Source organism: Lampetra planeri, chromosome 50 (assembly GCF_965212315.1).
Source record: "Lampetra planeri chromosome 50, kcLamPlan1.2.h2, whole genome shotgun sequence".
Taxonomy (NCBI): domain Eukaryota; kingdom Metazoa; phylum Chordata; class Hyperoartia; order Petromyzontiformes; family Petromyzontidae; genus Lampetra; species Lampetra planeri.
In genome coordinates, this window is record NC_136156.1 from 5,811,120 (window position 1) to 5,828,122 (window position 17,003).

At 46.5% G+C, this 17,003-nt stretch overlaps 1 protein-coding gene across 1 annotated transcript; it reads right to left on the minus strand.

Annotated features, from left to right (window-relative positions):
* Positions 1 to 761: 761 nt before the first annotated feature.
* NUDC (nuclear distribution C, dynein complex regulator) lies at positions 762 to 16,313 on the minus strand. The gene is made up of 9 exons (XM_078616258.1): positions 16,146 to 16,313; positions 14,151 to 14,228; positions 11,686 to 11,901; positions 6,819 to 6,890; positions 6,104 to 6,232; positions 5,787 to 5,981; positions 4,283 to 4,366; positions 3,533 to 3,651; positions 762 to 2,362 (listed from the first exon to the last, which is right to left on the minus strand). Exons 1-9 carry the CDS (start codon positions 16,221 to 16,223, stop codon positions 2,311 to 2,313), a joined length of 1,023 nt encoding a protein of 340 aa, XP_078472384.1. The 5' UTR covers positions 16,224 to 16,313; the 3' UTR covers positions 762 to 2,310.
* Between the last annotated feature and the right edge of the window lie 690 nt (positions 16,314 to 17,003).

Consider the following 17,003-nt stretch of genomic DNA (forward strand, 5'->3'; position numbering starts at 1 on the left):
AAATGTTAAATTTACAGCTCACTAACTTGATTGTGAAGTTGAAAATGTGCCATTTATTAAGTTTAGTGTACAATTTAACCAAACAAAATTAGACTAAACTTGGTGACACACATCATAGCGACTTGAGGCTGTGTTGCGTGGTCCTGCATTTAACGTTTAAGTTTATCTTTGGAACCATTAACGCCAACAAGGGATACTCACGTTCAAGCGTTGGCTTCAGTGACTGGCGAGGAATATTAAGCCGCTTATCCTAAAGTGCCAGTGCTATCAAACGCTCGCTATCCGAGTCCATGTCCTCTTTGCATCCTTTTAAAAGGAAATCCGAAATGGGTGCACATTTAAATATCGCTAAGCATGAACGCCAAATGGCCGAAAATGAAATTGGCGATTAAGGTTTTTCATCTGAAAACTCTGGCTTAAACCGCTGCTTGCAACTGAAGTTGCGTTCGTTACCATGGCAGCTGCAATTCAGTCGAAGGGGAACAAACGGAGTCAGAATTCCATTGTGCCCAATAGCATCAGCAAGACCCGAGTTCATGAACGGGACCAACACTTGGCGTTTGACTGCCAGCTGTTTTCTCCATTCACAATACCGCACGCCAACTCGGCGCACCAATGGGACGCTGCTGCGAACATTCCCACCTGACAAGAGTGAACACACCAGCCACGGCACATACAGACCCCCGCCAAAGGAACGTGGAAGTTCCTTCACCGGCTCAAATGAGCACCACCCAACACTTCATTCGTAGCGAGGCGCTAACTTTGGAGAGTTGTGAAGCTTACGCTTTATTCGAGCCCGAGACATTGTGCATTCAATTACATTGTTAGCTTTAACATGCGTCATGTGCACAGTGTTATAACGTCAGAATGTTCCGGTGTGCATACTCGGTGTAGCGCTATTATCATCATCTTGCCTCCAAGTTAACACAAATATAAAAAAAACCTGGCCACCTTTGTCCTACTGCCTTCTCAAAAAATACAGCTAACACTTTGGGCAAACGGCCTTTTCTTTTGAACAGATGGGAAGGCCAGGACATTGTGACTATAGTTTGGGATTATCGGCTTTGTTCAAAATAGTGCAGTATTTTGAAGGCACTGCCAAGCAGATCAATCACAAACTATAGAAAGCAGTCTCCCCCTGCCTTCAGACTTGGCCTCGAACCAACGCTATGCATCTAAAACGCTTGCACCCTCCATTGCTCCGACCTGGACACTGCTCGTGTCCGACACCAAGCATCGCGGTGGCTTTCCATGTGCGTTGCCAACGACACATCGAGCCGTCTCATTTCGTCACCAATGTATATTACGTTGAACTTCTTTCGCACCGTACGTAGCCAACCGTGCGAATCGAAATTTCACCGTGACATCCCCGCACTGCTGTTTCTCAAGAGTACCTCCTCCGGACATGCCAGTCTGGGATTATTCGAGCGCGAAATCAACCAGATGTTCTGGCTTAACCTCACAAGGCGGTTGAGTTTCAACAATGGATCCGAATCAAATCCTGACCGTACATGGGTTCTGCCTGGTGGGAGCATCCGAATAACAAATAAAGACAACTTAAAACTCGTCAATTCTGATGGGCTTCAGTTTGAGAAGGGGGAATTGTATGTATGCTGAACTTCTTTCACACCGTACGTAGCCAACCGTGCTAACCGGGAGGTGTGGGGAAGGACAAACAAGAAAAACAAGGTTTGTTCTCATCGATGGAAACATGCCAAGGCAACCTCTTACACAAGCGGTATAGGGGCCAGAGCGGTTCCCCCAGGGAGCTGTATGGAATCTAGGCAAAGATGAAAAAACCCAAACCTGGGGTTTTATACATTTGTCCAAACTGGAGCGATGAGGCACCAGCAATAGATTGACACGATTATGAAAACTATCCTTGTTTATTAGGGCAGATGTTGAGCATGAAACCTTCACACACGGATTCAGCACAGCCTCAGAAGGAGAAGGCTAACAACAGGCAGGTGAAATTTAACAAGCACACAAATATTCGCTGCCGCTTCTAACGCAAGAGCTATTTTTTTTTTTCCAGGCTGGGGTTGCGTGTCGAGTATTTCTTTCTCACGGGCGTTTGCCACGCACTGCTTGTGGGCCATCTTCAACAGGTGGATGTGAAGATGGCCCCGCAAGCAGAGCTTGGTGGCGCAAGCCTGAGAGAATTAAGTGGCTCAACACGCAGTCCAAACCAGAAATCTAAACTTGGTGAAGATTGAGGGGGGGTGGTTGTGTGGGCTCCACAAAGAAATGTTTAGAAGCAGAATCTCGCTGCATTCACGACCTCCCTGTGACTCCCGAGTGCTTCGAAGCTCAGCTGAACTTTGCTTTTGAAAAATCCATCTCGGGGTGTTGATCCATGAATCTGCAATAAAAAAACAAAAAACGTACGCATGTTTAACTTTATTTCGCACACCGTACTTAAGCCGACCGCACTAATAGGAGGTGCGGACACAATTGCACAGACATTTTATATGGGACAAACATTTGTACGCGTACTGTGTCGTCATGTGTTTTTATTCGATATATATTCACATTCGCGTGAAGTTTTTCTATGCCATCACCAATCATTGATGATTTGTGGCATTCGACTAGTGTCATACCACAATGGAGCATTCTTATGTAACTTCTCAAAAGTGGCCTCCTTATGTTGGTGGACAATCGTTGAAGATGATACCACAGAACAAATTCTGAGTTCCTTCCTCCCAACACCAAAGTACGTGGTTGCCGCATGCCAAGCATGTGCGATATTATATTCATTTTTAACCCTCAAATCTCACGAGGACATGAGTTAAACGATGTGATTGGTAGTTTTGTGACGTCGTTGGTGATTGGGCTTTAACTATCAACTTTGCAAGGTGGCCAGTAGATTGAATTCCAGCAAGGAGGTTGCCAATCTAATATGTTGTTGTATTAGATTGGCTCATGAGTGGGTCTTCTATGGGCATTGCGGCTTTGTCCCATACACAAATGACTCAAAGAATTGGCCAATGCAGGGAACTCCCGAGATTCAGTCATGCTTTCCTGGACAAAAATATGAATACTCTTAGGATTTTTCGGTAAAGTCACGTAGGTAAAAAAGTAAATAATAGAAATAAAATAAAAAATCACAACATTTCAGAGTCAACACAAGTCTTCGTCATCAGGTGGGACCGTCACAGCTAAATTTACTGTATCAAGTAAGAGCTTGTCTCTTGGAATTTTTGCCTCACTTGATACAGTAAATTTATCTGTGATGGTCCCACCTGATGACGGAGACTTGTGTTGCATCCAAAACGTCGTGATTTTTTATTTTTATTTCTATTATTTGTATTATTTATTTTTATTTTTTTACCTACGTGACTTTACCGAAAAAACGTAAGAGTATGAATCCTTGCAGTCACGAAAGCTTCAAAAATGTGAAATTATAAAAAAAAAACTCTGTGGTTTAACTACAGATAACTTCCCAGAATCAAACCCAGGCTCTGAGAGGTACTGGTCAGAGCTGACGGACATGTGACTCCCACGAGTGAGAAACTGCGCCCCCGTCACTCACTTCTTTAAGATGTCTTGTTTCTTCTGATCTTCAGAAGTGGGGAGGCCCATGGCCTTTTGGCGCTGGTCATACATCATTTTCTCCACCATGCTGCGCGTTTCTCCATCCAAATCGGAGAGCTGCACACAAACAATGCGGATTTCTAAGCATAGAGAGCTTGTACAAATGTCTGAGCAACTACAGCGCCTTACGCCATATTTCATCCCAGGGGAAACCCGTCCTTGTGCGACACAATGCTAACAACACGGCACCATACTTGCATTAGTCCGCCAGTAAGGGACGCTGTAACCACGTGGCTTTTCCCAATGAAACAACTTGCAAGTCATGAATCAAATTTGGATCGTGTCGCCAGCACACAGCGGCCCACTCTTTTTCGAACGACGTCACGGGATATTCGACCGTGAAGCAGATGGCGTGTTATGTTCAATTAACCGGCAGTATTTACCAGGGCGGCGCCGACCCAGAACGACGGAACCTCTGCAACAAGCGGTGTAGCCAGAGATTACTGCTTGGCCATGTCCCCAGCCCCAAAGAAATATTCAATGTCATCCCTCCTAAGTCCTGTTTGTACAGCAATCTCTTCTTGACAAAGCGCAGTTGAGCTCCTGCCATTGTTTTAATTCGGGCACCAGGTAGCAAAGGGGCAACGCAGCCACGAGTAGAAATCAATGTGTCACCAGGATTGTAACACTAGATGATGCGCACGGTTTTGATACACAACAGTGCACGTGCACATGATCAATACCGCACCTTTGAGTTCTCAGGGTTAACTTTACGCGTGTTGATTTCGGGGTCCGAGACAACTAAGCGGCTCCACCATTCCATTTTGTTGATCTGCAACAACGCAGGGGGGGAAGAGAGGATTAACACAAGAAAACATTGCGCGACATAAGCAAAGAGACAGCTCCCCCCCCCCGCACAGTACGGAGGTGCAAACAGAGCTGCATATAAAATGTCAGAGCAAGTGCTGCTGCAGAGTACCCAGGAAGAATTGGAAGGTAGGAGAGATGGCTGTAGCCAACACCACGTGCCCCACAGCCAGTGATATTCACGCTGCATGTTGTACATCGGCAAACACGCCATGTACGAGGGATATTCCACATTTTTAGATGAACATGAAAAATGGGGATCGGCAATCTGCGTCTCATGCATTGAAATATTCAGTTTTACCAAAGTTTGAAAAAAATGGCTGCTCTTATTATTTTGGTTGCCGACCCCGCCTTGCCTCGCTAAAGAGTTTCAGATGTTATTTGTGTTACGGATTCATCTGAAATTACGTCTCCTATTTTGTCACTTCCATGCTTTCCCCCGTCAATAGTGGCGTCAGGTGGTATTGGGCGACGTGACGTTTGTCATCATGAAGACACGTTCAAGAATCCATGTAAGTGATCCAACGATGCAAACATCCTAAACTGCCCTTAAATTCTAAATTTTTAATTTGAATTTCATACCCAATCGCCACCAGATGCTGCTGATATTCAAGGTCAAGGACTGAACCTGGGTGGGAAAAATAAATATTTTATTTTACCACCAGGCAAGGCCCACTAAGCTATATAAGCTGTTTTTCAGAAGCGACCTCGCCATAAATGATAGTTAAACAAAGTAGTTTTGGAGCTTTCGTGACTGCAGGAATAACTCTTTGGTTCTTTCGGTAAAGACAAGTATTATTTATTTTTCTTTCAACGTGACTTACCGAAATAACCTAAGAGTTAAAAAAAAGTATCTTATCACGTGTATATTTATAGCAGCAAAATACTCCATAAACGCACGTTTCTAAACGTGGAGGGAAAAACCGGAGGACCCGGAGAAAAATCCACGCAACCATGGGGAGAGAACACACAAACTCCAAATATACATCAGGCGCCAGGGTCGAGATGGAACCCACGACCTCTTGCATACCAGGCAAGGGAGTTAACATCTCGCCACCGTAGCGCAGAGATCGCAAACGTGTTTTGATTCCTTACCCGTACCCGGCCGTACCAGGGTCGCAAATGGGTACCTGTACCCGTACCCATACCCTACCCGAAATGAGTGACAAAGTTACTCACCAGTGACTCACGGCCTACCCGTACCCGGCCGCACCAGGGTCGCAAACGGCTACCTGTACCCGGCCGGGTACGGGTAGCCGGGTATCGGGTAGGGTACGGGTATCGGGTACCCGGTTGCGACCTCTTCCGTAGCGCCCCGTGGAAGCGATCGCCGTGCAGCTCGCGATTCTCACGGCCCGGGTGGGGTGGGGGGGGGCAACACGCACCTTCTCCAGGTGCACGGTGACGGTGCTGCCGTCCTCCAGGAGCCAGCTACTCTCCTCCACTTTCACGTCGGCCTGCAGCTCGCCGTCCACGATGGGCGGCTGCCCCTTGAGCCCCACGCGCAGATGGCGCCGTGCGATCTCCACCACCACGTCACGACCTTTCGCCCGGAAGTTCGCCTTCAGTGGCAAAATAATCTGCAACGGAGCAACCGATTTTAGTTATGTAATGCCATCCCGTGTACCTGAACAGGAGATTTAGTTTTATAGCCAATTAGCCGCTTTCCCGTTTCACGTGCCGCCGCCGCCACCGCACGTACATCGACTTCCGACAAAGTCTGAGTCCAGCGGTAGTTGGGCAGGTCGGCGCCGTTGCCAACGTTGGGCTTCAGCTTGCCCTTGTCCTTCTCATCCTCTTCCTCATCCTCCTTATCGGGAGCTGGCTCCACCTGCAAAAGACAAAGATGTCCCCACGTATGGCCTTTAACAAACTGTTGGGGCAAGTGGACTTTAGCGAGCATCTAATTAATGCCGACACGGACACACGACGGAGTGTGTGGCTAACATTGTTCCCGGCAGCCTGCTTCCCCAATGCTGATGTTTACACACCAGCATTAGACTCATAAAATGTTGAAATATTCCCCGCTGTTATTGGTCGTGAGCGGAAATCGAACTCTGGTGACGGGGTTGCAAGCGCAGTGCCCTTACAACTACGCCACTGCTCTCCACCCCCGCCTGCGTACACATGCCAGAAACACGTTTTATTTTTCATCACTTTTAACTCGGCCTATTATCTTCCTTCCAGGGTTGTCCTATGGATATAATCGCCCCCCGCCATAGGTGTACAGACTAATATTTGTTATCCGTTGCACACGGTGTGTGTGTATATATTTACGAGTAAACCATTGGTACATTTACACGTGTCATCCATACGTCGATCGATGTCGCTAAAAAGCCTATTTGTCAAAAGCGACATGCGACCTCAACACGGCACCGCCGAGCAACGTGTAAACAAACACCCTTTGTTATCGCCACCTTTGCTGGAGCCTCTTCTTTGTCGCTGGGTTTTTCCGCACTCTCCTCGCCATTCTTTTGCTGCTCCTTTTTCTGCGACGCGCGCACATACACGGGGGGAAATGTCAGGGCGCGTGAATCTCCTTTCCTCCGGAAAACCTGGATTTTAAATCCGGGGTTCCAAAAAAACTAATGTGGAGAAATATAAATCTATTGGTGGGGGGGGGGGGGGGGAATTTACCAGCTATGGTCAAAATATAAACATTTGAGGAAAAGGCTGAAATTAATTTAGTATTAGGAATAGCAAATGGCTGCCTCAAAACCATACATTACAACACCAAGTGCCATTTTGACCCATAATCTGAAATATATTGGTGGGGGAAGAAGATTTTGATTTTTTATTTATAACTTTTTTCTGTGTTTAATTTGTCATTCCCCACACTTCCGATTAGCCCGGTTGGCTACGGACTGCGTGAAAGGAGTTCAACATGCATACAGAACTGGTGTCCCCCCTGTTCTTAATTTCCACAGTCTCCCTGTGATCGTGGTGGTGGCTGGGATGACAAAGCTCCTGCTCGAGTGTTTCCGGCCTCATGAGAAGGCGGCGCTGGCCGAAGAGCGTTAAGGGCAGCAGATAAATTCGGTCATGATTGAGACATGCGGAGAGAGGGAAACGGTCATAAGCTGACATTTTGGATGGTATCATTCTCCACAGACACCTGAAGTGCCATTTTCGCGAAGTGTATCAATACAATGTATGAAGCATCAAGACTGTGCGCTTTATTGGCGAGGTAGGCAAATCCTTTTGCACCACGGCGGATCCAGCTTCTGAATGTGTGTTTTTAAGTCCATTCATACAGAGTGAAGCCTTCAGTTCCCTTTCCAGCGCAGCTTGTGAACCCTTCTGCTGTGGCATCGTCAATGCAAGAGCCGATAAATCAATAAATCTTTATTTTATGTGCCAATATCACCCTCAACAAAGTAGGCATCAGTGCACATTACGCACGTATGTTGGACTTCTTTCGCACTGTACATAACCAACCGTGTTAATCGGAGGTATTATTGCAGTAATGCTCTGTTTTATGTCAGCGATGCGTTCCCGAAAGTGCGATGATGAATATCGACACGACGCGAATCAAAGCAATGTACAGACCAAACTCAAATTGTAATAGTTGAAGATACTAAAACACGGTTTAATATCGCAGTGTTTATTTCAAAGCGGAAGCTTCAAAACTCATTAAAAAACAGGTTAAAGCAACTGCCCCATGCGAGAAATATTCCAATTGTTTAAAGATCTCCAGGAGGAAACACAATGGATACAAATGCAACAAACGTGTGAGTATAAAGGAAATAAACCACGTTTATTGACTTGATACCAATAATTATATTCTTGAAGAAATTCATTTGATATAATAATACAACATCTATAGTTACATAATTTCAAAAGGGATTCAAAGCGATATCTGCAAGGGGAATTCTCATGAACTAAACGATTTCTTGAATGCTACTTAACTCGAGGGCACCTTAGGCTCAATGCTGTAATAATGAGAGCTTTTCTGAGCATTCAGCACCAGTGTCATCGAATTGTTAAGTATCTATTAACCCTTCAAGGCCCTGGCAATTTGCTAGATGTGTTTACATATCGCAATCGGTTATTTATTCCAGAGTTGTGCTATTTGTGGCTCTTAATGCCAAGGTTTCTCAGGGTTTCCACATTGCAAAGGTTATTAATTAAATGCCATTCCCATGCTCCCTTCTTTGGGTGCCACTCCATCACCAGTTTTGACCACCAGCCATCATCCCTTCTTAAGACGACGAGTCCACTTGTCTTCACAATCCGTCTAACTTGTGCATTTTCTCTAATCCATGTGCGTTCCGTTTTCCATCTCTCCGTGTAATGCCAGGCATTCACATTTCCATACTTCTTTGTGCATTTATCAGTTTTTGGTAAAAAAAAAAAGAAGTGTCAATGCTAACTTTAATTTTGATCTATATGCTGTAGCAAATCATCTTCCGAAACAATGACTTTTCATCATCGGGTTCTGCTTCCCGAAAGCACTCTCACCTGTGCATGTTCAACTTCTTTCGCACTGTACGTAGGCAACTATGCCAAACCGAGGTGCTGCTATTACCTGCCTCATAGTGTCATCATTTTGATCGGTGTTAACATTCAAACTGGTCCGAGGTATGCATATCGTGTTGCGCTTTTCATTTGTGTTCTTCCGACAGATTTACACCTGTCAAAAGAACTGGTTTATTGTACGTGACTATTGCTTTGGCTCATTTACCATGGGTACTAGAATTTGCAGTGTTCTATTGCCATTGAATATTTATACGAGTAAGAAACTCAAGAGCTTGAAATATTTTGTCCATTTATATTCATGCCTTTTGTTTCTGTCAATCCAGTTTCAGAAAACATCCTCCAATGTCGGTGTGAATTATTTTGGCGAAACATGCCACCTTTCCCGATTGCCTTTGTAATACGCATTTTGTCCTTTTTTCATGCATCTAAAATTAGCTGTCCAATTTTTATGCTTTTTTAACTTTTAAACATTGTCATGGTTTGATCATGGCATGGCAAACAGCCAATGAAAAACCAGCCATACCGTAAGGCCCCCGCACTAGTTTGGGGCGTGCCAGTGAAAAAAGGGCTATGAAGGTACGTGTTGCTGGTGAAAAGATTCCAGAACTATGGCAGCGTTTCAGGGATTATGAGCATAGAGCACAGAAATACATGTTCCCAAGCAAGCAGCCTACATGGCTGTCTTTTAGTATGATGCTTAAATCTTATATATGCCGATGAGAAAGGGCAAAAACGATAACAGGATATAATACATAGCATCCAGTCATCTCAAAATAACTTCCTTTTAATTTCTACCATGGCAATTTAAATTAGTTCAAATGGGACTCGGCACTCTGCCCCTTTCCAACAGCACAACAACCATCATTCACGGTCGATTTATTAAATCGTGGAGAGACTGGACCCCCGTCACAGAAACACCGAGTTTCCACTACTCTGGAAAAAGAACAATGACTGCTCCTGATTTCCCAGCACTCAGCACATAACGTTGGGCACGAGGCAGGCCAATGACCAACTGTGACCTAACCTAATGTTAATGAAAGTAAAAAAATTAACCCGTAAAAACAAAGTTTTTCACTCTAAATCCTTTATATGCGTGGCGGCTAGAGTCCTCTCGTCCTCTGGCTTGAGATGGCTGCCACCTATGGGTCAGATGATTGTCTGCCAGCATTAAGCAATTGGTAATTAAATATTTTACAAAAAATTCCCTAAACAGTGTAAAATTTTGGAAAAAAAATTTCACTAAAATTAATTGTCACGCACAACGAGTCTGTGTGGAACATGTCAGCTCGATTGGATCACGGGAAGTGGGTTGAAAAACGACCGAAAGATTTGCACGGTCGTAAGCAAGAAAGCAAGCACGCAATCAAGCAAGCAAGCGAACTTAATATAAAGGATTTAAAAATATATTCGCCTGTGGAGGACGCGGGGATCGATCCCGCGACCTTTGGCATGGGAAGCGAGGGCGCTACCAACTGCGCTACTCCGCCACGGCCTGTGGAGGGGTTACGCTCTGGGCTCTTACACTCTGACGTTCAGCCAAAGCCATGAATGCGTTATATTTGATATATGTAAAATAAAATGTTTTTGCCTAAAAAGTGTAAAATTTTGGGAATTTTTTTTCACGAACAATAATTGTCTGGCACAACGAGTCTGTGTGGAAAATGTCAGCTCGATTGGATCACGGGAAGTGGGTTAAAAAACGACCGAAAGATGTGCACGGTCCTAAGCAAGCAAGCAAGCACACAAGCAAGCAAGCAAGCACGCGAACTTAATATAAAGGATTTAAAAAAAACACCACGATGCCAGGACCTCCTGGAGGATTTCCCAACTGCCATCTGTCCTTGTCAACAGCAGCGCAACAAACAGGCTCTCAACTATAAGTATAGAGCGCGTTGAAAGACAGCCAAATGCAACACATTCAACACTGCTCTCCGAGACGGAGAACACCTTTTTTTAAAAATCAATAATATAATTGGGTGAAAGGTTAGCTAAGTGTTGGGCTGTCACGTCATACAAATGCCACCAGGAATCGGCTGATAACAGATTAGGAGTCGAGGTTCAAAGCAATAAAGAAATAAAATTTAATCAATAAGCTTGCTGTGGAGAAGAATTGAGAGCCACAGTTTGAAAGGTTTTTTTTTAAGGTCATGTAATTACAGTAAAACAAAGACATAAACAGCCTGTGAAAATATATTTATCATTTTTACAAATCAGATGGTTTGTTTTTAATGATAAAAGAAACACATGATCAGCTCATGTGACTTTCTCCAGTCCCATCTTAGAGATCCTCTGGGCAGGTGAAGTTGTGTTGGCTGGGTCATGCAGTCGTCCCATACCAAATCCACTTTTAGTTGACGGGATAGAGGGGGCTAAACGGGAGTGGCATGGGCGAAAGAGATGAGCTGATGTGATACAGGAGGATGTTGAGCTTGGAGGACTTGCCGATGACTGGTAATGCCGTGTCAAGACCAGCCTCTCTGAAGGAGGCTCGTGAAGGATGCTATTGCAAGGCTGGAGACATTCGCCCTCCAGCAACAATAGGATGGCGGATAAACACTCACAACAATGAGCATCGGGCGACTAAAGCGCAGCAAGGTGGCAGTCAGGAGCACTGGTGGCACATCTGCCAGTCATTTCGATTGACCTCCAACACCTGGGTCTGTGCCATAAGCTACTGCCGGTTAGCCTTCGACACTTCACGGGGCCTCAAAGTACACTTGTCGTGGCACAAATGCTGTTGTAGCATCACCATCCACTTTGTGGGGAACGGTGGTTGTGTTCACGTGCATCCGACCTGGCTCTCACCTGGTCAATCTCACGCTGGATTCTCTGCGCCTCCTCGTCCGTCACCTCCTGTATGCGGGGCTCCTTAGCCTGGGCATCGTCCTGCTGCTCCTGCTGCTGCCGCCGCCGCGTGCGCTCCTCTGTGTCGCGGCGCTGCCGTTCCTCGCGTTCCCGCGCGCGTTCACGCTCCCCGGCCAGCGCCGCCTTCTCATGACGCCGGAAACACTCGAGCAGGAGCTGTGACACCCCATCCACCACCACGATCACGGGGAGGACAGTGGATATTAAAAACAGGGCAGACACCAGATTTGCATGTGTGTTGAACTTCTTTCGCACCGTACGTAACCAACCATACTAATCGGAGGTGTGGGGAAGGACAACAAACTAAACACAAAAAGCAGCTCTTAAGAAATTACTTTTCAATCTAGATTTAAGAATGCATAACTCCAGTGGATTCCTCAAATTGGAAGAGCGTTCCAATGGGCCGCAGAAGCACATCTGAAAGCACGCGATGCGGTGACCATCTTTGTTCGATGGCTAGCCAAAAGCCACTGCGAGGATGACCGGAGTTTGCGTGATTGTTCACGCTCCTTGACGAGATCAGCAAAGTATTGTGGTTCATTTGTGGCGAGCACTTTGTGTGTAATAAGTGCGACCGTATCATGTAATATTGCGTATGGTAACATGTTCAGGAGATAAATGCCAGATTTTACACTGAACAAAGCCAATTCAGCTTGTCCTCAAAATGTTATGAATCTCTCGTGTTGAGCTCCACTGCAACTCCAATGTTGAGGCCACTAGAGTTGAACATGCTCCATTAATCTATTGAACAGGAGGTAAATGGCTGTATGAGCCATTCAAAAATACGAAAGACGCAGCATCACAGCAATGCCCAGCTATTCCTGACGCAATCATCTAGATCAACACACCCCAACAATGCAAAATGACAGTTGTTTCTCTGCAACACCAGTCACACGAAGAAGATTCAATCAACCTCTTTAATTGACTCAACTCCACCACACATTTTCTTACAATTAATCTCTTGTAATTGTGTTGAGTCACCAATTTATCTTTTGTGAACTCAATTCGATAAATCCAGGGCCGAGTGGGAACATTTAATCACACCCGCAACGTCACCACAAACCCATCATTAAAAACAGCCCGGCACAGCTTTGAAGTGAAATCGTGAAATAATTATCGCAGGAAAAGTGAAGTAATTAAGCGAGCCGTCTTAGTCACCACATAATTTATTCAGTGATATGTGCAGCCTGTGAGAGTAAGGGACTGCAGTGGTGGCGTCAGTGCTGTAAGCCACACGTGACGTGTGCATCTGTTCCTTTATTATCAGTCGCTCAGCACAGGTGCCAAAAGCACCGTGACACTCAGCGACCAGCAACAAACAGCACTACTTAGGGTGTAATAGATTACAATAGGAAATACATTTCATCAGATTATTTCTCTCGTCGCTCTTCTGAATATAGCTCGCTCCTGTAGCGATCAACATTACTACATTAACACGTTGGCTTTCGCGACCAATATCATATAAAATAAAGGCTTTTTAGGATAGACCGTGTAAATATAAATGTGTCATTAAAACCGCCACCACCCGACACAGCCAATACGTAAGATGCGTCGCGTAAATGGAACATGCCAATTCGTTACGAGTGTACATTTACCATGTTGTGGATTTGCTCTCCAACACACGGTGTGCTGTGCTAGTGTAGTGGATACAAATTGGAGGGAGACTTCTCTCTGGAGGCAACACGTTGATTTAACAATAAACAATACAGAACAGGAAGGGGTTACGGCCCCTTCCACCTGCTACCCCAGGGAGGTACGTCCTCCTCACTGGCATGCCCTATACACTGGGGGCTAGCCACTATAGAGTCCTCTGGCTATTGGGGCCTAGGGAGGCTACACTGACCCGACCCAGGCAAGGTCCAGCTCCGGCTCCTAGGTCTTCAGGGTAGCTCTTCAATCTTCAAGTGGACGACAACTGCCGGTCCCGTTCAGGGGTCCGGCTTTTATACCCAGTCCCGGCTCACCCCGCCCCTAGCCACTCCTCTCTTCTGGAACCTTCTAGAGGAGCTTGGAGTGTAACGTCTTACCCCAGCCCCCTCTTGGGGGTCTGCACCTCTGGTCACGATCCTCCCTGGGGGTTACCTTGGCCCAACTCAGCTGAATCGGCCTCTTCCGCCCCCTGTTGACACCGGGCTGTGACTACAGACTACGAGTAGCGGCGATCACACACAGCGCTCAACAATGCCACCAAGTAACGAATTGTTATGTTCTGTTTACGTGAAAAACCTCACTAATTGGCTGTCGGGTGGTGGCGGTTTTAACGACACATTTATATTTACACGATCTAACCCAAAATGAAACCTATATTATGAATGTAACACACAGGCTGCTCGTACATTTGTCATGCTGCCCCCCAAAGGAGAAAAACGCGTGGACGACACTGGATAATTGTTACTTTGCCTCACCTTCTCAGCAGCCGGTTTCTCTCCGCCGACAAAGAAGTCAGTTTTTCGTCTCAAAAAACTAAAAATGGTGTCCAACATCTGCAACAACAGTAGAACAGAGAAGGCATTGACAAAACACACGCTCATTATATACTGATTACTACTACAACTTAACTTTTTTTAACTTACCAGGTAAGGCCCATTGACCTACGGGGCTGTCACAAATGATAGCTCAACGAAGTGGCGTTATCACGTGGACATTTATCGCAGCCAAATACTCTAAACGCGTGTTTCTAAACGTGGAGGGAAAGAACCGGAGAACACTGAAAAAAATCCACGCGACCACGGGGAGAGAGAGACACGCAAACTCCAAATACACAGCAGCAGGCGTCGAGGTCGAACCCACGACCTCCTGTATACCAGGCGAGGGAGTTAACATCTCCTAGCCACTGCGATGATGAGAGAGAGCGAGAGACATGCAGACTCCAAATATACAGCAGCAGGCGTCAGGAGTCGGGGTCGAACCCACGGAGTATACCAGGCGAGGGAGTTAACATCTCCTAGCCACCAAACGTGATCACAGATGAACGCAGCGGTCCCAGAAATTGGACGTGTGCAAACCATTGTCAGTAAAGCCTTCAATGGGTAACACTTATCTTCGGGGTAGACAGGATACCCCGTTTACCGATTCACTTTAATTAATGTGATTTTCCCAACGTCTCTCTCCCGCTCCCCGTCATCATCCTTTGCATTATCTGCGCCCCACAGCTCACAACCAGCGAACAGTTTTATTGTTACTGATGTAAATGTTTTTACTGGTAGGAACCTCCTGATTACACCAGCCCACAGAGGATTATTGTGTCCGTCCGTCGTGCATCCAAAAATGGGAGGGGTGGGGCTGGGTTGAGAGGGGAGGGTGGGGAGGGACGGGGTGGGGAGGGGCGGGGTGGGGAGGGGCTGGGTGGGGAGGGTGGGGAGGGGCTGAGTGGGGGGTGGGGCTGGGTGGGGGTGGGAGGGGTGGGGCTGGGAGGGGTGGGGCTGGGAGGGGTGGGGCTGGGAGGGGTGGGGCTGGGAGGGGTTGGGCTGGGAGGGGTTGGGCTGGGAGGGGCTGGTCACCCCCTGGTGCCCTTATAAAACTCAACGTTTGACCTACTCACGCCGGCTTGTGCCCGCCCTCACAGTCGGGCATATTTGCGGAATACACCACGCCGCCGTTGACCCTGACCATTGACCGAGCAACCCAACGTTCCTACCAGCTCCCTCCGCAGGAATGTGTTTTAAGTTAATAATGTAATCTATAATAATACAGGGGGGGTTTGTTTGGCGAGCTGCAACTCCTGTTGAGGCCACTAGAGTGGGGCAATGCTCCCATCAATATAACTGTGAATATTTAATTTTTGATTTAAAGCTTTCGTGACTGCAGGGATTCATATTCTTGGTTCTTTCAGTAAAGTCACGTAGAAGGGAAATAATACAATGTTTTATATTTTTATTATTTCCCTTCTACGTGACTTTACCGAAAGAACCAATAATTTGAATATTTAGTCAAGTCATTGTTATACTGTATGGTATAATTCGATGTTGTATATATCACCATTACTGTTACAAAGTCAATACGTTAATATCGATAACAGACTTGAGAGCAAGCATATGAAATCCCCACTACGGATCGCAAACGTAGCCACGGAATAATCGAGAAGTAGTTGCCGATTTTTTGTGGTCGAACGTCCCAGGATGCGTCGCGCCGTGTAATACAGAAGCACGGACGCATGACTCGTCGCCTGGATCGTAAACACGGCGGCTTAACAACACAAGTGGAACAAAAAAGGTGAAACCGACGAGGTGTAGGGCGGTGAAAATGCATTCTCGACGGAGCGCATCTACACTGGGAAATTCACTACGCGGCTCCAGGACGCGTGGCCGCCGCCTCCTCTCACTCGACAACCTCCTCATCTCTCGTCTATCCTCCTCGTGGTCTCCCCACCACCACCTCCTCTTCCTCCACCTCCTCCTCACCTGCTGCACGCCGCCATCGTGCTGCTGCGCCATGGCCAGGAGGATGCCATCGAAGCGAATATCGTCGCTCGCCGCCATGACGACCACGCGCTTCCTTCACCCCGGATGCACAAAGAAGGCCCCGCCCCCTCCTCCTCTTCCAGAAGAGGCCACGCCCCTCTTCCTCTTCCAGAAGTAAACCCACCCCTCTTCTTCTTCTAGAAGACGCCCCGCCCCTCTTCCTCTTCCAGAAGAGAACCCAACCATCTTCCTCTTCCAGAAGAAGCCCCGCCCTCTCTTCCTCTTCCAGAAGAGAACCCGTCCCTCTTCCTCTTCCAGAAGACGGCGTGGCGTTCGGGCGCTTTCAGGGGCCGTCGAAAAATGACGTCACGCACCTAGCGGGGGGGGGGGTCAGACATTTGTGACAATGTGTGACGATGGGAGGGTGGGGTTTGAGGAATGTGACGTCACATCATAAAGCGTAACTTTAAATAAATATAGAATTTTTATTTAAAGCTTTCGTGACTGCAGGGATTCATATTCTTGGTTCATCTTCTTGGTTCTTTCGGTAAAGTCACGTAGAAGGGAAGTAATAAAATAATAAAAATAAAACATAATAAAACAATTCTCACGACGTTTCGGCCACAACGCAAGCAGCCGTCCTCAGGCGAAGAATGAGAACATTATCAAGCTAGGAGCTTATATAGGTGTAGCGAGGAGGAGCGCCTTAACAAAAGAATGTGCATATGAAGAGGAATTTAGCATACCAATGGGCAATGCATAGGAGGTGGGCGGAGGGGTTTCAAAGTCCCATTATGCCCATGCATTATGCAGGATCAACAGCACCACGGGGGGGCGCAAGGAACAGCGTTAATAAAG

What these genes read in the sequence shown, in the direction of transcription:
- NUDC (XM_078616258.1), bottom strand. Translation starts at nt 16,223, where the DNA reads ATGGCGGCGAGCGACGATATTCGCTTCGATGGCATCCTCCTGGCCATG. An exon ending in ACGATGGCGGCGTGCAGCAG is followed by an intron (nt 14,229 to 16,145) that starts GTGAGGAGGAGG and finishes CTGTTGTTGCAG; the next exon opens with ATGTTGGACACCATTTTTAG. An exon ending in AGACTTTGTCGGAAGTCGAT is followed by an intron (nt 5,982 to 6,103) that starts GTACGTGCGGTG and finishes GCTCCGTTGCAG; the next exon opens with ATTATTTTGCCACTGAAGGC.